At 45.6% G+C, this 26,330-nt stretch overlaps 1 protein-coding gene across 1 annotated transcript in view; it reads right to left on the reverse strand.

Moving 5' to 3' along the window:
• Positions 1 to 2,033: 2,033 nt before the first annotated feature.
• Positions 2,034 to 26,330, reverse strand: part of SGMS1 (sphingomyelin synthase 1) — a 176,985-nt gene continuing 152,688 nt past the window's right edge. Inside the window, exons 6-10 of the mRNA XM_074297073.1 lie at positions 24,629 to 25,447; positions 18,463 to 18,580; positions 13,098 to 13,251; positions 10,366 to 10,532; positions 2,034 to 9,123 (exon numbers count right to left, since the gene is read on the reverse strand). Coding sequence (XP_074153174.1) covers positions 8,944 to 9,123; positions 10,366 to 10,532; positions 13,098 to 13,251; positions 18,463 to 18,580; positions 24,629 to 25,245 — 1,236 coding nt within the window. The 5' untranslated portion in view covers positions 25,246 to 25,447 and the 3' untranslated portion in view covers positions 2,034 to 8,943. The remainder of the gene's footprint in view (positions 9,124 to 10,365; positions 10,533 to 13,097; positions 13,252 to 18,462; positions 18,581 to 24,628; positions 25,448 to 26,330) is intronic.

The following is a 26,330-nucleotide window of genomic DNA, read 5'->3' on the forward strand; positions in this document are numbered from 1 at the left end:
TCTGTGAATTTTGCATGACATGAAGATGGAGAATGAGCCTCAGGATCTGGCTTTCTCCCCTCTTCTTCCTCAAATTCCTTACCAACAGACGTCAATGGATGGTGGAATTCTGGGAGGGCAGCTCTTATCTCTGATTATTCTAACCCAGGCCCAGCCTCTGACAGAGAATTACATCTGGATAGGGAAGGGAGCACAGCTGTACTGGGCAGTTTCTCATGATTAGTCTATGAATGCTTCAAATGTAATAACTTTGGGAGGCAGCTGGTACAGGAAAGTGGGCAACCTGCACTGCTTGGTATCAACAATTATCCTGGGAAAAGCTACCATAGGCAAGCTAAGAGATTCAGATTATTCAGTGATCTACTGCAAAGAAAGTGACTAATCCTCCATGGATAAGTAGAAGAGAACTAGATTCCCTCTTCTTTAAATGGGAAGCTTCCAAGATCAGTCTTGCACTAACAGCTCGAGTACACACTTGGCACTGGCCCTATCACTTTATTTCTATAAGTAGAAATCTACACCTAAGTGCAAGTTCACAAGGAGAGTTGGGTTATAATATGAACACAAGTTGCTGACCAATAAGAAGTCCACCAAGAACAGTGCCGGTGGACCCTCAATGGAGTGTTTATGGAAGGACATGGAAATGAATAATGGGTTAAAGTCTCAAAAGAGAAAAAAAATTAGGCTTGAAATCAGGGGAAACTTCCAAACTAAGAATACAAAAATGGGTCGCCTTGACAGATAGTGGGTTCCCTTTAGTGGCAGTGTTCAATCCAAGGAAGATTACATGTGAGACGTGTTGGAAAGAGAACTCTCGTTCAGGCTTTGTTGTTTTGTTTTTTGATGTCTTTTTAAAATTTGGGGTTCATTTTGTTTTTTGTTTTTAGCGTTATGTGGGAGGACAAGAGATAGGACAGGGCATTGCAGGGGTGGGGGTTGCAGGAGATGGGACAACGATGCTCGATGATCCAATGAGATAATGTACATAAAGTACATCGCAGACCTTGACAAGATATGTAAGTGTCAGTTATTATCGCTATCTGATGATAATGCTGCTGCTGACCATGGTACAAGAACATTGACCTTTTGCTTCTGCTTCCTCTACAAACAGAATGAACTTTGGACAGGAAGGACAGGATAGTACACAGGACATGGATAGCCAAGATAAGTAAGAGATGAGCAGATTAATCCAATCAAAACTAAGATTCTAAATTCAGATTTAAAAAAAAAAAAAAAAGTCAATGTTGCAAAAACCTAGAACCCAATAGTTCCTTAGGAAAAGATATGGACCCGATAATTGTACTATTTGGTGGATTGAGATTTGACCAAAGAGAAATGATTAAGTAAGAGGTCAAGAGTGACATGGTAGACCAAAACTAACCACTTAATACCATCTTGGGCTTCCTACAGAAAGGCCTGATGCCCAGGACTCAGTGAACCTCAATGTACTCTGCCCTGGTCAGGACACACGTGAAAACTTGTAAAAGGGTGACCAGAGGCTTTGGATATTCTAGTATAATTTTAACAATGGGCTCTCTAGTGGGGAGACTTTCTAAAGTCTAGACACCGAAAAACAATCAACCAAATCCTAATTTATAGCATTTGCTGATTTCTGAATTGTAAATACACTGAAAATATGGCAGTTAGCTAGGGTATAAGCAAGCTCTGGCACAGCCCTGCCATAGAATAGAGGGCTTCGTCTTTTACTTGATTAAAGGCTATTTTGCTCAGAGAAGAAGCTTCTCTCTGGGGTTAGTTGGAGGAAGATTGTTATCTTCAAGGCATTTATAAGATTCCCAAAGTGACCCAAAATAGAAATCAGTAGATAGGCTTTGCTTTGGAATCAGTTGCCCAAAACTCTCCGTCCACAATCTCGGAAGGATTGAGATATTAGCTCCCTGTCAACAAGAAAATGGTTTTTTTTGGTCCCTCAGACTGATTTTAATTGGTGATTAAATCTGGAACATCTTGGGAACTGCCAGGTAGTTCCAACTTTGACAACCCAACTATGCAGGAATCCACACAATTACAGATTTCTTTTTCTTAATTAAAGCTTTTTATTTTCAAAACATATGCATAATTTTCAAAATTTGCCCTTGAAAAACCTTGTGTTTCAAATTTTTCCCTCCCCCAAAACAGCAAGTAATCCAATATATGTTAAACATATGCAATTCTTCTATACATATTTCCACATTTATTTTGCTGCACAAGAAAAATCAGATCAAAAAGGGAAAAAAAATTGAGGGGAAAAAAAAAAACTAAATGCAAACAACCAGAAAGAGTGAAAATACTCTGCTGTGATCCACACTCAGGCCCCACAGTCTCTGGGTGCAGATGGCTCTCTTCATCCGTTACAGATTTCCACGCCCCCTTTGTGTTGAAATGCCTTTTCAGTTACAATGCTTTCATTTGGGGGAATTTTTTGTTTGCAAATTCCCACTTTGAGCAAATTAACAATATATGGCTGTACACGTCTGCTGAAGACGTTGACATTTTCTTTTCTGAAAGCAGAAACATTTCTCCACGTCCATTTTCTTCTTATGATGGGTACTTTTAGGACAAATATTCTTTATGGAGTCAACTTGAAAATGCTAGTGCTGACATTCAAGGCCCTCCAAAGTGTGGTGCTGTTTGACTTTTCACAGAATCACACAGCTGGAAAAAGTCTCAGTGGTCATTTAGCTTACTGCATGAAGGAACAAGAATTCTCTGTACATCCTGAGGACGCCTCCCCGCTAATGTGCTGCTAGTCGATTCTGCCCAATACTTCTAATTCAGCTTTCTGGGAGCTTAGTCCCTCTTCTCTATGTCTGCTCTCCAAGCAATAATAATAAAAAATAATCTAATGTTATATAGTGCTTACTATGTGCCAGGCACTGTGCTAAGTGCTTGTAATTATTATCTCATTTGATCCTCGCCACATCCCTGAGAGAAGGGCGATTTTGATTTCCATTTTACAGATGAGGAAACTGAAGTAAACTTGCCCAGGATTACACAGTTAGTTTTGAGACTATATTGGAACTCAAGGTCCACCACTCTTTTTTTTTTTTTTTTTTATTAAAACTTTTTTATTTTCAAAACAAATGTATGGATAATTTTCAACATTCATCCTTTTTTATTTTTTGTTTTGTTTTCTGAGGCTGGGGTTAAGTGACTTGCCCAGGGTCACACAGCTAGGAAGTGTTAAGTGTCTGAGACCAGATTTGAACTCGGGTCCTCCTGAATTCAGGGCTGGTGCTCTATCCCCTGCGCCACCTAGCTGCCCCAACATTCACCCTTTTAAAAACTTGTGTTCCAAAATGTTTCCTTCCTTTCCCCAAATGGCAATAATCCAATATATGTTAAACATGTGCAATTCCTCTCTACACATTTCCACAATTATCATGCTACACAAGAAAAATCAGATCAAAAAGGAAAAATATGAGAAAAAACAAAATACAAGCAAACAACAAAGAGTAAAAATGCTCTGTTGTGATCCACCCTCAGTTCCCACAGGCCTCTCTTTCGTCACAGATGGCTCTATCACAAGGCCATTGGAACTGGCCTCAATCATCTTATTGTTGAAGAGAACCACATCCAGCAGAATTGATATAATTTTGCTGTTGAAGTGTATAATGATCTCCTGGTCCTGCTCATTTCACTCAGCATCAGTTCCTGCAAGTCTCTCCAGGTCTCTCTGAAATCATCCTGCTGGTCATGCCTTACAGAACAATAACATCCCATCACATTCATATACCATAACTTATTCAGCCATTCCCCTACTGATGGACATCCATTCAGTTTCTAGCTACTACAAAAAGAGCTGCCACAAACATTTTTGCACATGTGGGACCCTTTCGCTCCTTTAAGATCTCTCTGGGATATAAGCTCAGTAGTAACACTGCTGGATCAAAGGGTATGCAATTTGATAGCCCTTTGGGCACAGTTTCAAATTGCTCTCCATAATGTTTGAAATTAGTTCACAATTCTGGGGGCAGCTAGGTGGCACAGTGGATAGAGTACTAGCCTTGAATTCAGGAGGACCCGAGTTCAAATCTGATCTCAGACACTTAACACGTCCTAGCTGTGTGACCCTGGGCAAGTCACTTAACCCCAGCCTCAAAAAAAAAAAAAGAAAAAGAAAAAAAGAAATTAGTTCACAATTCTACCAACAATGCATCAGTGTCTCAGTTTTCCCACATCCCCTCCAACACTCATTATCTTTTCCTGTCATCCTAGCCAATCTGAGAGATGTGTAGTGGTACCTCAGGTTGTCTTGATTTGCATTTCTCTGATCAATAAAGCATTTTTTCATATGACTAGAAATGGTTTTCAATTTCATCATCTGAAAATTGTCTGTTCATATCCTTTGGCCATTTATCATTCTCCAAGAATGGCTTGAATTCTTATAAATTTGAATCAATTCTCTATAAATTCTAGAAATGAGGCCTTCATCAAAACCCTTGAATGTAAATTTTTTTTCCCAGTTTATTGCTTCCCTTCTAATCTTGTCCGCATTGGTTTTGTTTGTACAAACCCTTTTTAATTTAATATAATCAAAATTATCCATTTTGTATTCAATAATGTTCTTCATTTCTTTGGTCACAAATTCCTTCCTCCTTCACAGATCTGAGAGGTAAAGAGGCAGCACCTGGGAAGCAGTTGAGCTCAACTTCTTCTATTTCTTAGTATTAAATAATTAATTTAAAAGGATATAAGGGCGTCAAAGAGGGAGGAGGCAGAGCCAGGGGAATACCACTCCTTGAGGCTGACTTTTATCATCCCCATTTTACAGATGAGGAAATACTGGTAAGATCAGGAGATTTCCCCAAATCCTACAGTCTACAAATAGAGGAGCATTTACTGAACACTTGCTATGGGCCAGGAGGAAGGGCACCACAGTTCTCTCTAGCCAGAGTACCAGCAGCAAAGCTAAGACACCTCAGCCAAAAGTCATTTATTGTACCCCCAAAACTAGGAGGCCCGTGGATAGCAGTGTGAATACACAGGATTCAATTCTCCCCTATATCTGGAATGCCCTGGTTGTCTCCTCCCTCCCTATTTTCCATGGCTTCCTTTAAGACTCAGCTCAAATCCTCCCTGATAGAAGGACTTTCTCACTCCACTGTCTCCCAATTGAGATTCTCTCTCCTCTGCCTTGCAGATCATCTTGGATGTACCTAGTCACTCCCAATCAAATGACATTTCCTTGAGGACTCAGACCATATTTTTGCCTTTGAGTTTTCCGAGAGCTTAGTGCAGGGCCAGATGTTTTAATAAGTGATAAATGCTTGTTGGCTGACACACTATTTCACTTTAAATTAGCATCTTCTTTCTAAGATGGCAGATTTTGAGTTGGGAGGGACTTGAGAAGATGCTAGCCAAGGCAGAGCCAGAATTCCAACCCAAGCCCAACTTCTCCTTTCTCCTCCTGCTCCTGGGGGATCTTGATGCTTAAAACTGAAGAGATGTTTATTGCCACATTCTCAGCACGGCTTCCTCTGCCAGCTCCAATCAGTGCTCACCTGCACAGAAAGCTCTGTTGGGTTCAAAATCAATGAATGAAGTACTTTGCTGATGGAATGGGACTCAGTACCAGAGTTAGGTGCTCCTAGAGGCTAAAACCAAATTCAGGACAGCCGAGGCATTACTTTTTTTCCCCTAAGGAAACTGGGGTTAAGTGGCTTGCCCATGGTCACACAGCTAGGAAGCGTTAAGTGTCTGAGGCTGCATTTGAACTCAGAATCTCCAGACTCCAGAGCCTGTCGCTGTTCTACCTATCTACCTACTACCATTTAACAGCCCCTGAGTCATTCTGCTTTCAGAATCTATCAATAGCCCTCTCAAGTTCCTTTTTGCCCTTGAAATAGTCAAGTAGAAACCTGAGTTCAAATTCTGCTTCTTCATTCACCAGACATGTGACCCCAATCACAAGCCAGTTCACCTCTCTGACCTTGTTTCTTCCCCATGAAAAAAGTAGGATCATAATTGTTGCACCATTAATCAGTAAACATTTATTAAGTGCCAGTTGTGTGACCAGAACCAATCAAGGCGATGGGGAATAGAAGTGCAAAGAATGAAATAATCCCTATTAGCAAAGAGCTCACATTCTACCAGCAAAGGCCTCTGGGAATCCCAAATCATTATAGAAAGAGGATGTATGCTCTTTCTTCTTTCCCTACTAGTCCCTCATCTAAAATGTCTATTTCCTTGCCTTTCAAAGCTCCATTTGTCAGCTCTCCCGTGTTAGTGGCTTAAGGCTAAAGCTGTTCGACCAATTATTAGAAATGCTAAACTGTTGGGAGAACATCAAGTGCTTTCCTGAGAATCTACTGAATAAATTCCAAATTGCAAATCCATGCAGAAAGTTACATATGACAGAGGACCATGAGCAGTGGCCTTGGTTTAGTGTATTGGTTATTAGCATTTTTGGAGATTCAGAAAATCACGCATTAGTGGGAGGACAGAAAAACAAAAGATAATCTCATTTGAAAAATAAAAATAGAACAAAGCAGACAGATCCCTGGATGAGTGCTACCTCCCCTCCCTGCTCCAGAAGCTCTATTTCCTTACCTCTGTGTAGCATCAAGCATTGATGACTTCACTGACCTGGGGACTTCATGATCCTCCAAGACTCAGACAAGTCAACGAACTTCCTTCCAGCTCATCACCAGCCCCACTTACCCTTAGACAGGGAGAGACAACATCTGCGGCCCGAGAATTCAGTGGTACTTTTATACCTCAATAAGTCATCCAATGAAGACTTGAGCAGACCCATTACTTTTTCATTTCAAACTAAACCCACAATGGTTTTATTAATATGAGGAATTGCTAAAGAAACCCCCTTCTACCATGCAAATGGGCAATTTCTTTGCAATTCAATTTCAGTGCAGTTCAGAAGGTACCACACTTGAACTCAGAACTTCCTGACAATGAGACCAGCTAGATATCTACTTATTCAATGACATCTTTATATATAAAAGTAGGTTTGAAATCACAGCCACTTACCTGAATTATCCTGAAAATCCAGCCTTCTCTCATTTAAAACAAAAAAACATTGAAATCCTTAAGATCATACAACAGATGTTACATCATTTAGCCCAAACTCATCATTTTTCAGAAAAAGAAACTGAGGCAAAAGAGATTAAGTGATTTGGCTGTTGCCACACCAAGCCAAAATCTGAACTCGGGACTCCAAGTTCGGCAATTTTTCCATTGTGACAAGCAGTGGTTCCAGATGATTAATGTCGGCCCACCTCAGTGGAGAGGTGAGCAATGCCCCAAGTGCTTTCCTACTTCGTCAACGTACCAAGATGCCTTTTCTAACCATTCTGTTTTCCATGGCTGTAAAAAGGTGTAGAAATAACTAGAAAATAGTTTCAGTTTTTAAAAAAATCGAAAGCCAACTTTTCAAAGGTACATTCCAAGCCAGAGCAGCGGCAGCGCTCCATCACAAGTTGCTTTCCCACCGCCATTGATAAAACTTTCAGAAATGAAACAAATCAGATGGGGTTTTTTTAAAAGCCTTTATTTCCTTCACCATTATTGTTTTACAATACAAATATCACCTTGTGAATACACAAAAAAAACCCTACAGAAGATAATTCTGCTGCACGTAAAATACAGAATGGATATATAGACTTCTTCATTCTTAAAAAACTAGTTTGTTCTGCACGTTGGCAAGGATAAGATAGAATACCTCCCCACACCAGCGAATGGCTGGAGGGAGACTCGGAGTCACATGCAGTTTCTGCACAATTGTATTGTAAAGAAATCCACCTCTCTCTCTCTTTTGTCATTGTCGTTGTTATTTGGCCAACCGCATGGTCAGGAGGAGGGCATACTGATTTGCAGTGTTCAAGTTTTCGATCGAGATCATTTGCAACCCCTTCCTAGAAAAAGGGAATGGATTCACGGCTGTTCTTACAGCCTCTTTGAAATCCAGCTACCAACAAATTCAAGGGAGATCTGTTCCTGCCGCCTGGTCACAAAGGGCGAACAGGCTCTGACACGAGAATGTGTCCTTTCCCTAGTCTTCGATTCATAGGAATTTCGACACCAGAAGGAGACTTTGATTCATTTTAGCTAGAGATGCAAAACTGAATCATGTATACGTATCATCGTGGCTTTGTGGAATACTTTTATTTCAAATAAAAACATTTAAGATCGCCTACTGACCATACAATCAAGACAAGAAAGGCACTAGAAACATGGACATATCTTTCTGCCAAGAAGCACTTTTAAGTATTCACTCTCCTCTCTCTGACATGTAAAAATCTTTAAATTTAGATTTCATAGTCATCTTGAAAAATAAAGTTAGGAAATACTTAGAAAATCACTTTACAACAGAATCTGTGGTTTTTATTTTTTTTTTGCACTTTTTTTTTGACACCATCACTGCTGATTTTTACAAAATCAAAAGTTACCAAACTTTTCCGCATCTATCTTTTTTTTTTTTTCCACTTGACTATCAGCGCAACAGGTAGAAAGAGCTCTGAATGGAATTCCGTTCAGGTGCTTAGAAACCTTCATATAGACGTTTGCTAGAAAATGGCTTACAGCCCAATCTTTGGGGCAAAGAGATATGAAAAGTATGTTTTCCCAAGAAAATAATACGCTTTATTTCCAGGCGGAGCTGGAAAGACCAGAACTGAGGATATAAAAGCTTATGTTTATGCTGCCGCATCATATACAAAGGAGCATGGTCATGGGTTATGTAAATCCCCAACCTATCCACAAGAAATGCATACAGTGCATGATAAGTTAAGTTCTCTTTATTGTTGTCCAACGCAGGTCCTTTGGAGAGAAAAAAAAAGATCACAGTGCTGACCAGGTAACTCACTAGGTTAAGTCAAGGTAACTGTTGAAAGATCAAAGGATTAGGGAGGCTTGATTTTATGGCGATTTCTCTCATGGAGACTTCAGTACTTTGGACAGCTCCTCTTCCCCGACTTTGCACAGCTGTTATGTATTATTCACCAAACGACTGTATTTCACTTGTCTACTGAGGTGGACCACGGGCCAGGGGAAAGGCCAGTGATAAGATCGAGGTACAATTCCTTGGACATTCTTTTCAAAGTACTGGAAGGGCTTATACCACCATACTCTCGCCAGGAGGTTCATTTGGGAAGCTTCTTTTAGCACCTGAAATGACAAAGGAAGGGATCAGGTCTAGAAAGGCAATCCAGCCATCTGTAGTTTCACCCTGCCCAGCTCTTAGCTACGAGACCCTATCCCAGAAAGCCATAGGCCCAGAACCGAACTATGACAATCAGCAACCCAAGAAGGCCAAAGAAGTTGCATTAATTTTTCCAGTAATTGGATAGAAATGTCACACCCTCTAGGTAATAATGCTTTCCTCGAAGCTGAAAAAGGCTGACTCTAAAGAGAGCATCAATTAATGAAATAGTCTCAAAAATCCATTTTCACTTTCTTTTCTTCTCTCTCTTTCTTTGTAACTTAATTTTTCTTTTTGGTTTTTATTTTCCTTAGGGTGAAGGATCTATTTTCTTTCACAACTTGATTTTTATGGAAATGTTTTGCATATCTTCACACTGATTACTTCATCGTGGGTGGGGATAAGGGAGAGAATCTAGAATTCAAAAATTTTTAAAACATGTTTAAAAAAATTTTGTTTTGAATGTAACTTGGGGAAAATAAATAAAATTTTAAACATCCATTTTCCTAGACAAGGGGGCATAAGATGTGACTTTTGGAAGGGAAGTGACTTCTTATGTCAGGCCACATTTCTAGAGATCCCCAGGAAAAACAAACAAACCAAAAAACAATGAGCTTTTGGGTGATCCCTACACCTTGAGACAAGGTACTCTACCCTGGAGAAAAAACCACAAGTGACTCAGAGCCAGAAGGAGACAATGCCTAGCTCCAATTTCCTCATATCATAGTTCCAATTTCCTCATATTATAGTTCCAATTTCCTCATATCATAGTTCACAGAAGTCAACCTTCTAAAAGCTAGAAGCAATCCACCACCAAATAACGTCATCTACTCCAATGCTCTTATTTAACAAACGTGGAAAAAGGAATCATAAGAACGGAAAGGCTTACCCAAAGTTACCCATCTAGTGCCAGAGAGGAAATGGGAAACCAAGTCATCTATCTCTAAAGCCAGCACTCTTTCCACTATGCTACTGGAGAAGACTGGGGGTCAGAGGGGAGAAAAGATTTACAGGGGGCTAGATAGCTAATAATGAGCTAAGCTGGGTCTTGAATTCAAATCTCTTAAATCTGAGACCAATGTCCTTTCTACCGTGCTATATGTCTTCCGTTTCTTTGTGATTCTCTTGTGAAGGAAATTTAACCCCAAGAGTCACTAAACCAAGAGCAGAAGAATTTAAAATTAAACCCCAGGTGAATTATGACTTACTTGCTGATTAGCCATTGTATGATACCACCAGAAAAGTCTGGTAGTGATGTAGTAAGCCACCACGACATCCACAGTGTAGTGTTCATGAGCCAAGAGAATACAGAAGACCCCGGAGAAGCTAAGAATCCAGCAGAGCCAATGGTACCACCAGAGTCGCCGAGGAGAATCTGGAAAGGACAAAAAGCCTCCATGGTCACGCGCTCTCATCACAGTCCCATCATGACAGCCACGCCTGTTCCCAACAGTAACCCCGGAGCCCCAACTCAGTAGCCACGCCTTCCTTCTGGGTCAGCTCAGAATAAAAGGAGCTTGTTCATTGGAACCTTGGGACTACAGATATATAGCTGGAAGGGATCCACCACTGAGACAGCAAAGTAAAACACGCTTTTAAAAAAAAGAAATACATTTCTCTAACACTTTAGACCAGTGGTCCTCAAACTTTTTAAATAGGGGCCAGTTCACTGTCCCTCAGACTGCTGGAGGGCCGGACTATGGTAAAAACAAAACCTTACACTATCTCTGCCTCTCAGCCCATTTGCCATAACCCTGCGGGCCGCATCTGGCCCACAGGCCGTAGTTTGAGAACCCCTGCTTTAGAACTTACAAAGCATCTTTTTTAGAAGAGAGAAGCGAAAATGTAAAGGATCTCATTTTATCAACATCAGGGAGTGAGGGGATAGAAACTTTTTATTGATACAGGGGGCAATTCGCCTATGATTTAGCCCTTTGGAGACAGCTAAGGAGTCAGCAGATACATTCTGGGGGGGTCCATCAAATTGGATGAGCAAATTATGTCTTTGTTTTACTACCCTTAAAATTTAGCATATCCTTTGATTATGAAAGGAGGCAACAAAAGACTACCATGAGGAAGAATACCACAACGGCCTGTAGACTTCATCAAAAAAGTTAAGAAGCCCAGACATAACACAGCAGGTATTCAGTCTGCAGGGCGGTGCAGCAAGAAGCTCTCTCTCGTCCTCCAACTTTTCTTATGTGTGGAGGACGGCCCCGGCCCTCAAGAGCCCAGGTTTGCACCTTGGGAAATATCCTAACTCCCCTTGTCCTGCTATCCCCACAGCCCATCAACCCTCAGGTCAACCTCAACATCTCCTGAATTTTTCCTTTTCTCTCCTTCCTGCACAGCAGCTCCCATTCAGGCCCTGCAGCCTGCAACCTCTGTGTGCATCATGAAGGGGTCAAAGGTCTAATGACTTGTGGGTCTCTTCCAGATCTAAATGTACATTCCAATAATTCTAGGAGCTATGCATGTGCAAAGCACTGTGTGAGTGCTACCATTTTACAGATGAGGAAATACCTAGGTTATTGCAAAAGTCCCCAAACTTGTCTCTGAATTGAGCTTTTTGTTCCTTCTTTAATCCACAGGTTTGACAAATCAAACCCCCTAAAGCACGTTGGACCACTTCACAAATTGGCTCAAGAAGCTTTGTGTGCAAACTTGACTTTTATGGAAATGTTTTATGTAACTTCACATGTGATTTCTTAATTGGGGGTGGGGAGAACTCAAAAATCTTAAAAACAAATGTTTAAAAAATTGTTTTGAATGTAACTGGAGAATAAATGAATAAGCAAATAAATAAACAAATGAGCAAACAAATAAATAAATAAAAAGGGAGAAGGTTTGTGTGCCCACTTATGGAAATGTTTTACATAATTTCACATGACACTTCTTAAGTATAGGTGGGGATAAGGCAGAGCATCCGGACTCAAAAATCTTAATAAATGTTAAAAAAAAAAAAAAAAAGTTTTGAATGTAACTGGGGAGAACTACTAAATAAACAAACAAGTAAACAAACAAACAAATAAATAAAAAAGGAAGAAGCTTTGTATGTCCCTAATGGTTCTAGGATACAATAGGAACTGTTCTATTTGGCATTTAAAGGCCTAAAACATATTTACATGCTCATCACCCATGAATTCTTCCATGTTCTCCACGCTCTAGGCCATCAGGCTGGTTTCAGTGCCCAAGGGGTCTAAAGCAGCCCAGCCTAACACTGTCCCTTAGCCCCTGGAAAGACACTCCACTCACAATTAGCCTTTGCTGTGCTGGATTAAAGATAATTCAACTGGCAGAGACTATGCATGTTAAGGACCCAGCCTGTCTTCCAGGTCTACAACAAGCATTGGGTAAATCGAGAGTGTTGCTGGTACAGACGGAATTAGGTTCCTCCAAGAGCAAAGCCTAATCCTGAGTGAAGGACAATCAGGGCCATTCCTTCCCCACCCTCAAGGCTGCCCTCTCCCTATGGCTCTCGTTCTCCTCCTTTTCAACCACAAAGGGAGCTGATGTTGGGCTTGAAGCTCTCTCTCTACATCTCCCATGGCAGTAGCCACCACGAATAAATAGTTTTCTGTATTTTTACCATGTATACATATGCTGGATTACTTGCCATCTAGGGGAGGAGGTGGGGGAAAATTGGAACACAAGGTTTTGCAAAGGTCAGTGCTGAAAATTTATCCTTGCATATGCTTCGAAAATAAAAAGCTTCAATAAAAAAATTAGTTTTGTTGTCCGCTTCCCCCATCTATTTCTCAACTCCATCCCATGTTGTTGAGAGGAGGGCACTTGGGAAAACAAACCTTCAACGGGAAAGTGAGTATGGGGCAATCATCACACAGCATGGGTGCTAGACCTTCCCCAAGCTCTCAGGAACATTTCCCAGGGACACCCTCCAAAAGGCCCCAAACGGAAAGGAAAGTAGCTGTGCACTTACACTCTTTGATAAATAAGTAAGTCAAGGTTAACATGACTGTATGCCCACTGTAGAGATAGTCTCCACACATATTGTGGGAGCCTGTGATGGACAGGCCGCCTCCAGCTAGCATCTTCATGATCCTCCGTAGATGAGCTTCCCAGTCTCCAAAAAGCTGCAGGAAAAGAGAAACGAGGAGCATCGGTTCATGTTAGTCCGTCTACATTCGTTTTCTTCCACTCAAAAAAGAAAAAATAGTTACTAGAGGGAAAACACAGGGCACTACATTGACTAATATATATCAATCAATCAACAAGCATTAATTAAAGGCCAACTATGCGGCAGACATTGGGAGTATAGAGGCAAAAATGAGATAGTCCCTTCTCTCAATGGGCTTCCCTCACAGGAAGGAGTAAACAAGTACACAGATCAGCATGTACAAAATAAATCTCTATGGGCTTCCGTTATATAAATCAGCATGTATACAAAATAAGGATGAGGTAATCTGGGGAAGAAAGGTACTAGGAGTTGTAGGAGAAGATGGCACTTGAGGGAGACTCAAAAAGAAGCAGGGATTCTGAGACTCCACTTTTTCACCCCCAACCGTATTTTTTCTATTACACAGAGATATATTGGCTCACAGTTCCATGCTTGGTCTCTCTAATGCCTACTGAATAAAGTCAAAGTATCTCCTGAAATTCAGATGGCTTCTTTGTGATGCTACTTGACCCAAAGTACTCAGTACCACTCTCAGAGCAGTCCCTCATTCCCTGGCTTTGTATCCTCGGTAATACCGGAGTGTACGCACTTAAAGAACATTTGACTGGTTGATGGTGAAGGGTCTTGAGTCCCACCCAAAGGAGGTCTGCCGAAGGGGCTGCATACTAATTTACCTTGTATCTACTTGAGGGCGATTTAGCCTAGAGAAGAAAAGACTCAAGGGCCAATGGGAACTGTCCTCAAGAATCTGCTGTCGAGGAACTGATTATTCTTTTAGGCCCCAGAAGGCCAAGCTTAGGGACAGACGTCGCGAAGCAGCCCATTCCACCTCAATGTCAGGAAGAACTTCAGTCACCACTAGCTGCTGAGAACATCTGTCAGGGACGCCACGCAAAGGAATCCTGTTCTGCCGTGGCTCAGACCGCACAGCCCCCTCAGACCGTGAGCCTCTGTAATACCTCTCCAGCCTCGTCTCAGTACTGTTCCTCATGCTGACCTCTATGCTCCAGTCAGGGTGATCGATGGGTTTTATCAGCCGTCTCTTTGCTCACACTATTTCAGCTCCCACCTCGGGGCCTTTGTGTAGCCCATCTCCCAAGCTGGATCTACTCACTTCCATCGCTATTTCCCTTCTAAGCTCACTTCCAGAATTACCTGCTGATACCCTCACATAGGGGCAAAGATGTCAGTAAAAATTAAAAAAAAAAAAATGTCAAGCAACAAACACTGAGAGAAAATCCTATGCTTCGGTCACATTGCAGTACCAGAGCTGGAAGCATCAGAGCCCATGGGTCCAATGCCCTCGCTGCGCCCACGAGATCCTTGATTGAAGCTGCTTCTCACACACAACATGCCATCTCCCACCTCCATGCCTTTGCCCTGGATGTTCACACTACCCACCCTCACAGTTCCCTTTTAAAACTTAAACCAATCTTCCTCCTCTTTTGCAGATGTTCCACTGCACCCTAATACCCAGCCCTGCTAGTCCGGATCCTCCACAGGATCAGGGGCATCTCATAACCCTCCAAGCGTGGCAGTCTGCACACAGTAGGTACTTCATGGACTCCATTCACCGAATCACTTCTTACACACAGCCGCTGTCAATGGCTTTCTATCCTCTGGACACAGAACAAAACTAGTCCTTTCCAAGGTTGCATAAGCTTCAACATGTTATCTAAGACCTTCCAGTCGATGTTTACGCAGTTGTGTCACCCAGAAGGCCAGTGTTAATTTTTTCTGCCACTTTGGGAAAAGAAAACTGAGATCATGAGATTCTGGGCTAGAAGGGAATCACAACAGTTGAGAACTGTGTTGTTGTTTGTCCTTCTTCAGGACGAGGACCACGCGGCCGTGGCGTGTTAGAGGGCCGGGCAAGGTCCCCTGCCTCACCTCCCGCTCCAGAGCCACCTGGGGCCACAGGCCACATACAGGTCAGGCTGGCTGGAGCTGGCACTGATGGATTCCAGTGAGGTCTCCGGCTCTGGAGCTCTTCCCCCTTGGCCACGCCGCCTCTCAAGGAAGAACTTTAATTTTTTCAGTCCAATGTGTATCTATTAAGCACCTTCAATGAGCCAAGCACTGCTAGGGTCACGAAAACAAAAAAAGGAAAAAAGATCATTCCTTTTAAGTTACAGCAGACAGGCTGATGGCCACAGGGCATGAAGGACCAGAGGCGGTGTCGGGACAACTCCTTCCGTCTCTGAATGAGATCTGGCCTCACTGATAAAAGGGACTTTGGCTGCCAAAACCCGCGACATCCTCCCTCGGTTACTTCTGGCAGGGACAGCAGTCTGGGGCACGGCGGCTGCCCGGTGACTTGGTCACTGCTTGGACCCAGGCCTCCCATTCCCCCAGTGCTCAGTTTCCAGGCTCCTCTGTGCCAGGCTGCATCTTTTTTTTAAAGACATTATTCCTGTACAAAAGAACGGCCACTGTCCAACCCCTGCTGCCGGCCTTCCCTCTAAGCCCAACTAAACTGAGGGGCCTCTGCCCCAGGGACGGCTTACAGGGCCACGGAAACTCTGGGTCACTCCGAAATTCAAGAGAAACAAGGTCCCGGAAACATGAGCTCCAACAGATGGCCACAGAGCTTGGCTAAATTTTCCTGCTGCAACTAATCTCCTGCTCTCTATAAAGGCTTTGGATGCTCCGGTAACCATAGGAACCAGAATACACTGAGTAACACATCCCACTTGGAGGCCCAGTCACTGAAGGATTAGCTCATCCTTCCAAAGCCACGCTCCCTGGGACTTGTCTTCTACAGAATTAAAACCCGAAGCAGCCAGAACGGCCCTCCCCCCTGCCGGGGTTCCACGGTGGGCCCTACTCTTTGCTGGGCAGGCCCTGCTCTCTGCCAGGCTCTGTGACGGATCCTCCTATCAGTCAGGACTCTGTGGCAAGCCTCCCTCTGAACACCTCTGAAGCTCCAGGGCCAAGGCGGGCCACAGAACGAGAGGAACACGAGTCATTCTGGGGCTGGACGCTCCTCGGAGACCTGGGGGGAGGGGTCTTGTGCCAAGCAGAGCTCGCACTCAGAGCACTTCAGGAGGAAGGTCTCAAGCTTTCCAGACCCTCTGCAGCATTTCAGCTCAAGGCTAAGCAGCAGAAACCAGAGAGTGCGAGCAGACACACACCGGGTGCACTGCGCACGGCCATCAAACGAGAGCCCAAGGAGCCTGATTCTCTGGATGACATGGTGCACGCTCGGGGGACATTTCTTTTCCTCTGGGAGAAGAATGCTTGGTGCGCCAAAAAAGGGGAGGTTTGAAGCCCCCATCACTGGGGGCCCTAACCATACAATGTGAGGCAGCAGGCGGCCCCTGTCCCGTCACCAACCGCACACGTGTGCAATGCACATACAAACACATATATGTGCAATGTATAGACATGTAACCCACCCACGTGCATCCCCCTCTCCCCCACAAAGATTGGTCACCTTTAACCCAAAGCTCTGCTGATTTACAGCCATGGTTCACACGAGTCTCCCAGGACCAAAAAGCACAAAATAAGGAACCACAATCACAGCAGAGCTGTGATCTTCATATTGCCAGCAATGCGCCAGACTCCGAGCACTGCTCTTCCCAAATATTCTCTCCACAATCGGTGCTGTTATTTTCCCCATTTACAGTTAAGGAAATTGAGTCAAAGAGGAACTGACTTGCCCAGGGACACACAGAGTTCCTGACTCCAGGCCCGATGCTCTATCCACTGGACTACCCAGCCGCCTCTGCTGTGGAAGGGACCAAAGAAGGACTGGCTTAGAAGTAACTTAGAAATAACCCTCCACAGAGGAGGAAACTGAGGGTGGTCCTCGGTCCTCCTCGTGGTAAACAGCAGGGCCTGGGTCTCCTAGCTGCCAAGCCAGTATTCTCCCCATTGCCTGGAAGACAGTAAGTACTTAATAAATGCTCATCTCCTCTTTCACCAAGCAAAATAAGAAACAGAAGGGCCTTTGAGCTCAGAGTCCACTGCTCTATCACCATTTTACACCTTAGTCAGTAGATCTAAGTTCAAATCCACCTCATGCTCTCTAGCTGTGTGATCCTAAGCAAATGACTAATTTCTGTCTCACTCTCCCATCTGTAAAATGGGGGTGACAATGGGATCCACCCCTCAGAATCATGTGAGGCTCGAACAAGAGAGTATCTGTAAAGCCCTCTGCATTATTGCGACGCTGTTATTAGTGTTACTGTCCAAGATCACAGTGTTGGGATTCTGAATGGAACATTCTCTCCATCTTCCCTCACGGCCTCGTGGCCACCAGCCACATCCCGCAGCCTCGCCGCTTCAGGTGCATAATGGTTAATGCATGATCTCTGGGCAGGGCCCCCCAATGCGCCCCCACTTACTTCATCACCCAACCTACACCTTCTTGAGTGAGGACACAGAACAGCGGCAATCATGAAATACCGCCCAGAGACCCAGCGGTCCCGATTCCCGATCAACCAGTTGGGTAAGCTCCTGGGCCAGTGATGGTTGGGAGTGGCGCTAACCAAGCCCAAGCCCATTCCTCCTGACACCTTCTAATCGTGTTTCCTAGGCAGAAACACCAGGCGGGGGAAGGCCACTTTTGCAACCAAACCAAAAAAATAAAATAAATGAATAAATAAAGATATGTAAAATAGAATAAAGGTAAATAAAATTTTAAAAAAGTAAAGAAGGGGGAAAAAAAAGAAAGGAAAGAGAAAGCAATGAAATGTCCAATTGATTTTTAACAACTTGAACAAACACTTGTTAAGAAATGCAACTTCTGGGTCCATAAAACCGGGATAAGTTAAGGCTGAAAGGTACAGGACATCTTCAGTACATCAAATGAGAATTTTCTGGAGAGAATTTGGTAAGACCGTTCATTAAAAAAAAAAAAAAAAAATAGGGGGTAGTCAGCGCAGTAGGGAGAGCACTGAACCTAAGTCCTCTTGACTTCAGTTCAAATCGGACCTCAGACATTTAGCTAGCTGTGATCCAAGATAAGTCACTTAACTCTAATTGCCTTACCAAAAAAAGAAAAAATTAATTAAAAAAAAAAAAAAATGAGGCCCTGCACTTGGGGATACCTCAGATAAACAATGAATGATGGTGGAGAAACAGGATAGAATTATAAAAGACCCTGGGTCATCGGAGAGGCGCCCAACACGAAGCACAAATCCCAGCAAGAATGGATGGTTACCTTCGGAGAACAGTTGAAATGCATGCTGGGTACTGGAAGGGTGGTTACATACATGGTGATACACCGGTACAGGTACAGCGTGCCAACTAAGAAGAAAAATCTTCGGCTAATGATGGACCTGGAGGAAAGGGAAAAACATCACTGAGCAAACACATTCCACGGGATTAACAATTTGGAGTTTTCCACTGTCTGAGTATTTGGTAGTTTAGGACATGAAGGGGCCCTCCCAAGGTGGAAGCAGAAGCTTCTCACAGCTTGGACCATGGCGACCCAATGAGCTAGAAGGCACGTCAGAAACAAGAAGCCTGTGGCAGCTCTCCTGAGGTGCCCACCCCTTCTTGGAAGGGAACAAGACTTCAGGAAAAAAAAAAATTGCTCCTTTTCTAGACTTCTCACATACTGTCTCCTCCTTGCACTCTATATGCTAGGGAATTTGCTTGACCTGACAGTCTCTTCCTGCCTCTGTGAGCCTCAATCTGACCTCTTGCAACCCTTAATTTCTGTGGAGGCAAACTCTGGTGCGCTGCTTCTTAGAGGAAATTCTTCCTGATCTCTCCCTCCTCAAACTACCAGCCATTCATTTATATGTACAATCCTCATACCTCTTGGTAATTCAGAACTTTCAGGTTTGCAAAACACTTCTCATGTGGTAAATCCCCATTTTACAGATAAGAAAACCGAGGCACAGAGAATTTACACAAAGAGTTTTCAAAATGAATTCAAGTGTTCCTGACTCCAATCTAGTGTTCTATCCCAAAAAGGGCCTTGAGAGCACTAATGGCTTAAATGACATAAAATGCAGGGCTGGATCATCGGTTACTGACATGAACTAAACATGGATTGAAGATAAAAACATGGACATTTTCTCACAAAGACTACATTTTCCGGTCAACTCTTCCCAGAACTTAATGTCTGGATCCCTCCTCGGGACAGTCACTATTACAAACCCCCTCCCCTCCAGCCCCTTCACCAGTTCACATTCACACTCATCCTCAGTAGTCCAACCTTTGCTCCCTTCACGTGAATCTGTGATCAGATTACAGGGGATGTTCCTGCATACACCCATGGCTTGAAACCCATCACCTGAAACTGGCACCCACATCCTGCCTGAGTCAGTCACAGCTGCTTTCATTTGATATCACAAGGATATGAGTTGAGGCAGCAGACTCTGAGGTTTCTTCCCAGATAACAAAGACTAATGCCTTGGTTCATTTATCCTAGCGCACTGGGTGGGATTCTACTGGTAATTCCATTTGGATGTGACAGAAGATAAAGATGGCTCCCTTGGCACAGTGGTAAGACAAGATATTTAAAAATCAAGGGGAAGGTCTCCCACGTGTTGGGCAGAATCTCAAAGATTGAATGAAAAAAGCATCTCTTAGGTGATTTGTTATAAACATGGTGGATAAAAATACAAAAAAAGAAGGCAGGAGACCAGCATTAAGCACACAGTAAGTACTTAATAAATTTCTATTGACTAAAAAGGATTTATGGGAAACCATGAACAAAAATTGCCTGGGAAAGAAAACTGGATCAGATCTGTTCTTCTTGGCCCCAGAAAAAAGAACTAGGAGCTATACTTAGGGTCGACTTCAGGAAAACTGACTTAAAGTTGGAGCCATCCCAAATTGGAACAGGAAGCTTCAGGAGGGGTTGGGATCTCCCTTGGGGACTATGTTCAAAGGCTGGATGACCCCTCCGAAGAAGGGAGTCTTTGGGCTGGACTGGATGACCTTAGAGGTCCCATTCCCCTCTGAGATTCTTAGATAATCCTTTGCAGGTTAGATGAACCGTTAACAAACAAAAACTGCTAAAGTCTAAGACACGAAGTGCGCCGGTGAACACGGCTAGCACGGCCCTCACCAGATCAAAAGCTCTTCAGAACAAACAAAGCCGCATATCTTACAGAAACAGTCACACTGATTCACGTCCGGCCGAAGCAAGGGCTCTGGTGGGCTTTTCACGTAGACACTGAAACAGCCACCTGAGGATCCGAGGACCCTGATGGCCCGGATGGCTTGGAGCGTTATCCACTCCCGTGCAGGGTGAACACTGCTTAGACAAGCAGGGAGAACATAACATGTTCTCATAACATGGAGAACCCTGGACCTTCCCCTGTGACTGTCCTTGCAGCTGTGAAGGCACTGCCAGCAGCTGCCCAAGCGGCCTTGGGTGACGTGTCCCTTCCTCAGAAATTTGTATCCCCAAACTTTAGAATCACGCTTGGCAGACTGAGTCCTTCAGAAGGGTTTCTCCATTCATTCACTGATTCACTTAGCCCAATAATAAGGCATACAACAGAAAATGAGTGTTCTAGAATCTAGTCCAGTCTAGAACAAAATAATCACAAAAGCACATGTGCACGCCAGACCAAGCGCTCAGATATCCTAGCCAGTTCCTTGAAGAGCACCCTCTCGCTGGACTCAAGATAAATGAGATAATGTTTAAAGTACTTTGCAACCCTTAAATTGCTACATAAATGTCAGCTATTATTATCGATGCTTATTAATTGAGGTCATTTGTTACTGTGATATGTGGTTCAATATAGAGAGAATGAGTTAAGAGCTAAGAAATGAGTTAAGAGTTAAGACAATGAGTTAAGACAACTATCTGGAGCTCCCAAATCTTAGAGTTATTTGACTCTCTGGAGCGCCCCGTGATTTATGATCTTGAGTTTATTTGCCTCCAAGGACATGGACATCACCGCCGGTCACATCCAGGGCAACTGGCAAAAGATCAGGAATGGACAGCGCCAGCCACGGCTTCCTGAGGATTAGCCACAGGGAAGGAAGGCAAAGCCCCGGGGGTCTCCCTACAGACTTTCTCTGCTGGGTCCACCAGCCACCCTTCCTTCCTTTCCCTCTCTTTCTTTAGCACTGGACCAAGGTGTCCTTAGAGATCAGAGGATCACAGACTGAAAGCTAGAAAGGGGGGTCAAAATCTTGTCAATCACCAGTGCTCTCCCCAACTCCATTTTACAGATGAGGGAAAAGCATCAGAGATAAACAAGAACGGTGAAGGTCTGCTTCTGACCATTTCCATGGGAGCTTTTAGAACCACGGGAAAACAGAATTCTAATCTTTTAGTCCAGCTCCCTTCGTAAGGAAAACGAGACCTAGAAAAATACAAAACCCGGCCCAAAGCCACAGAGGTCACAAAGCCAGTCTTGACCCCTAATCCAGCGCTCTTCCCACTACAGCATGCTCCCTCTCCAAGAAGCGGATTTTCTAAAATGCCTTAAACTCAACAGTGTAGAGCACTTAGCACAGTGCCTGGTACACAGTGGGTCCTAATAAGTGTATACTAACTGACTGGACAACTGCTAGACGGGTTTTAGACAGCTGTCCAACCCTGCCATCTTAAGAAAAGGGAGATTACCCACAACTTACTACCACACAAAATGAGCACACACGTCTATTCTATTGCCATGAAAACCATTCTGGAGAGAGGAAGGTACAGAGAAGTTTGCTGGGGGCCCAGAATCCCCAGCCCCATCGCTACTTTAGCTTTTCACGGCCTTCCTTTCTTCCTCAGGAAGGGAACCCAGGAGTATTGGAGCCTCTGGGGAGAGAAAAGTACAAAATAAATCTTCCAGGGCAATTGTCAGAGCCCCGAGAGTCACCGACCCCATGAAGGGGACACTCCGGGCGGCAGCGCGACACGGCCCGCTGAGCTGGAGCACGCTTTTCTGCATTACGCAGGGCTCTGGCAAGGGCCCTTGTTTACTTGCTAAAGGTACAATCTGCTCAGCGAGAGGACGGGTTAATGATATACTGAAAAGCAAATTAACTCCCCCCAAATCTGGGAGGTGGGATTTATTTACCTGTCCTTTCAAGGACGTTACTGACAGCGCCCCGGCCATGGCTCTCAGCTTAGAAGAAACAACAGGGAGAGCGCACAACTTGTACTGGCTAGGGACAGAGATACACAGAGGAAAATGAGAGAGCAAGTGCCTACTATGTGCCAGGTCCTGGGGACAGAGATGCACAGATGAGAATGAGAGAGCAAGTGCCTACTATGTGCCAGGTCCTGGGGGACAGAGATGCACAGATGAGAATGAGAGAGCAAGTGCCTACTATGTGCCAGGTCCTGGGGACAGAGATGCACAGATGAGAATGAGAGAGCAAGTGCCTACTATGTGCCAGGTCCTGGGGACAGAGATGCACAGATGAGAATGAGAGAGCAAGTGCCTACTATGTGCCAGGTCCTGGGGACAGAGATGCACAGATGAGAATGAGAAAGTAAGTGCCTACTATGTACCAGGTTCTGGGGGACAGAGATGCACAGATGAGAATGAGAGAGCAAGTGCCTACTATGTGCCAGGTTCTGGGGGACAGAGATGCACAGATGAGAATGAGAGAGCAAGTGCCTACTATGTGCCAGGTCCTGGGGGACAGAGATGCACAGATGAGAATGAGAGAGCAAGTGCCTACTATGTGCCAGGTCCTGGGGACAGAGATGCACAGATGAGAATGAGAGAGCAAGTGCCTACTATGTGCCAGGTCCTGGGGACAGAGATGCACAGATGAGAATGAGAGAGCAAGTGCCTACTATGTGCCAGGTCCTGGGGGACAGAGATGCACAGATAAGAATGAGAGAGCAAGTGCCTACTATGTGCCAGCTTGTGGGCTAAGAACAGTCTGCAGGCTAGCCTGCGTGGTGACCACCCAGAGACAGAGCCTGCTCAGACCCGGCCCCCAGTGACCCTCGGCTGCTCCAGAGCCTCTGCGGGAGCATCCCCAAGGACGGCAGCTTACTTTCCTGGGTCCCGCTTTTCTCCTCTTTGAAATGTGGGATTAAGTTCTGTCTACGGCCCTTTCCAGGAGACAGTGGATCTAAAGGCCTCTGGGAATCCTGAAGCATCAAGCCTCTGAAACGTTCTGTGTTGGATGTGATTCTGTATCTACTTCTGTACGGCTGCAACTGTAGAAGTGGTTTCTCAGCAGCTTGAGGCACAGTGGCTGGAGCACCGGCCCTGAATTCTAATCCACCCTCAGACCCTTAGCACTTCCTGGCTGTGGGACCCTGGGCAAGTCACTTAAGCCCAATTGCCTCAGGGGAAAAAAAATTAGAATTGGTTTCTCATCTGTAAAATGGGAATATTCACAACCCGTCTCTCATGCTTCGGATTAGGTGACAAAGTAACTAACTTGCAGAGCTGGGGCCAGGTGACATTTGGGATCCCCCAGCTCTTGCTTTCTGGTCATAAAGCACCAAGTTCTTTGCAACCCTGAAAGTACCAGGGAAACTGGGTTAGCTACTTTAAGGCTGCCCTGTGTGTGTCTGAGGTCAATCCTCATTCTCTCTGCCCGGCAGTGAGGCCCCCAGGCCGCTCCGGACAGTCCGGAGCAAAATTCTGCTGGTCTCAGCCTGGGTTTCATGAATTTCCTGTTTTAATTTTCAAGAAGGATCACGACTTGAAAGATCAGATCATTCCTGAGCAGGAAGGGACTCCTCGAACCCGAGCAGGAAGAGACTCCTCGAACCCGAGCAGGAAGAGACTCCTCGAACCCGAGCAGGAAGGGACTCCTCGAACCCGAGCAGGAAGGGACTCCTCGAACCCGAGCAGGAAGGGACTCCTCGAACCCGAGCAGGAAGGGACTCCTCGAACCCGAGCAGGAAGGGACTCCTCGAACCCGAGCAGGAAGGGACTCCTCGAACCCGAGCAGGAAGGGACTCCTCGAACCCGAGCAGGAAGGGACTCCTCGAACCCGAGCAGGAAGGGACTCCTCGAACCCGAGCAGGAAGAGACTCCTCGAACCCGAGCAGGAAGGGACTCCTCGAACCCGAGCAGGAAGAGACTCCTCGAACCCGAGCAGGAAGGGACTCCTCGAACCCGAGCAGGAAGGGACTCCTCGAACCCGAGCAGGAAGGGACTCCTCGAACCCGAGCAGGAAGGGACTCCTCGAACCCGAGCAGGAAGGGACTCCTCGAACCCGAGCAGGAAGAGACTCCTCGAACCCGAGCAGGAAGAGACTCCTCGAACCCGAGCAGGAAGAGACTCCTCGAACCCGAGCAGGCCGCTAATGTTTGCTCCCTACTCCTCAGTTTTCTGGGCCCCTCCCAAAGAGAGGCTTCCATCTTTAAAGCAGGAACATCTTCCTGAACCCAAATGTCCCCCCAACCCAAAGCGGCCTCGCCCCCCCCCCCCGCCCCCGCCACTTACTTGTATTTTAGAAGCAACCACTGAATGAACCAGAGGCCTACAAGGATCAAGCCGTTGATTTCGCAGATGGAGAAGGCCCACTGCACCCGGTTAAAATGGTCAAAAAAGGTGTCCGGCAGGGGCGCCTGCGTCTCCTTGGGGGGCACCCGCTCGTGGACGAACGAGATGGTGACCGTGGTGAGCACAAAGCAGCAGAGGGCGTACAGGAAGGCCAGCAGAGTCTTGCCCCACTCGCGGGGGTACTGGGAGCGCTCGGGTTCGGGCATGGGGATCTGGATCATCTCCAGGCCGCCCTGGAAGCCGTTGGGCACGCCGTTGTGCTTGGCCTTGCCTCCGGGCGCCGGGCCGTCGGCGCTGATGCTCAGGTGCCCGTTGGCGTGCCCGTTCTTGTGGGCCTCCAGGTGGTGCTCCATTTTCAGGGTTTCGATCATGTCCAGTAAGCGCTGCCCGTTGTCGGAGGAGACCCGGGAGAGCGGGGGCTTGGCAAAGTCCTCCCGTGTGAGGTTGATCAGATCTTGACCCGTGTAGTGCCCCAGGGGCTCACAGTATTCGGGCATGGCGTTCTCCAGCAGCCAATCCGTCACCATCTGGGGTGACCAGCAGCCGACCTCCTTCATCGTCCTGGCGGGCAGAGGTCCTCCGCTTCCTCGACAGTCAGCAGACCCCGCTCCTCGGACGGAAGAGGCAGCCCCTCTGCAACCCCTCCATCCTGCGGGCCATGGGCAGAAACTCGAGTGGCAGGCTGGGCGGGGAGGCGCTCAGACACGTCATGGAGCAGGCCAAGCCCTCACCTCCTCCTCGGAACCAGGGGTCTTCTCCCTACGGGGGCGAGACACAGGGTCAGAAGGAAGTCCCGGCTCTCCCCTTCCCCCGCCTCCCCGACGGCGAGCACCCAAGGGGAACAGAGGGGAGCAGGGCGTCCCCGGCCCTCACCCTCCGCGCTCCTGCTCTCTGACTCACTGAGCACCAGAATATCAAGGCCGGCCTCTGGGAATCAGAGCCAAGGGGCAGAAAAGACAGGGCAGGAGCTGCAAGGGCTGATGGTTAAATGATGGCTGAGTATTCAGCACAGGGTGCGGCATTAAATAGGAGCTTAATCAATGGTGATTGATTGATTGAGGGTGGGGGAAGGCTAAAAATCAGGATTTGATTTACTGTTTTGTCCAATTAGTCAATTGTGTGTAGTTCCTCCCCACCCTAAGCTGGTTGTAAAATGCCCTCCCACCCACAGCCCAACTAACTAGGACACACACAGAAGTCACTTTCCAGCCTGGGTCTGAGTCCCTCAGGGGCGGGGAGGGAGCCCCCTCCTCCCCACAGGCAGCCCTCTTCATTTTGTAGTAAGGACGCTTTCCTGGGCCTAAACTTGCCTCCCGCCAGTGTTTTTATTGGTCCCCCATGGCAGTGCCCTTCACACCCTTGAAAACAGCCTTTCTCGGTCCCTCATAACTCATACTTCCCTCTTTTAATTATTTAAATTCATTAAATTTAATTAATTTAACTTGTTTCCCTCTTTTAATTATTTCCATCCTTCCTGGACATCGCCTGTCCGTGCAAGCCGGCCCTGCCTTCCCTGATCTGCTCTTCTGGCTGTCCCGGGCTGCCTCGATGGCAAAGTCCTTCAGTCACAAACCTGCGTGAAGCACCCACTACGTGCCAGGCACTGGGCCTAGCGCGGGCGATACAAAAGGAAGCACAAGAC

Source organism: Sminthopsis crassicaudata, chromosome 2, assembly GCF_048593235.1.
Source record: "Sminthopsis crassicaudata isolate SCR6 chromosome 2, ASM4859323v1, whole genome shotgun sequence".
In the NCBI taxonomy this organism is placed as follows: domain Eukaryota; kingdom Metazoa; phylum Chordata; class Mammalia; order Dasyuromorphia; family Dasyuridae; genus Sminthopsis; species Sminthopsis crassicaudata.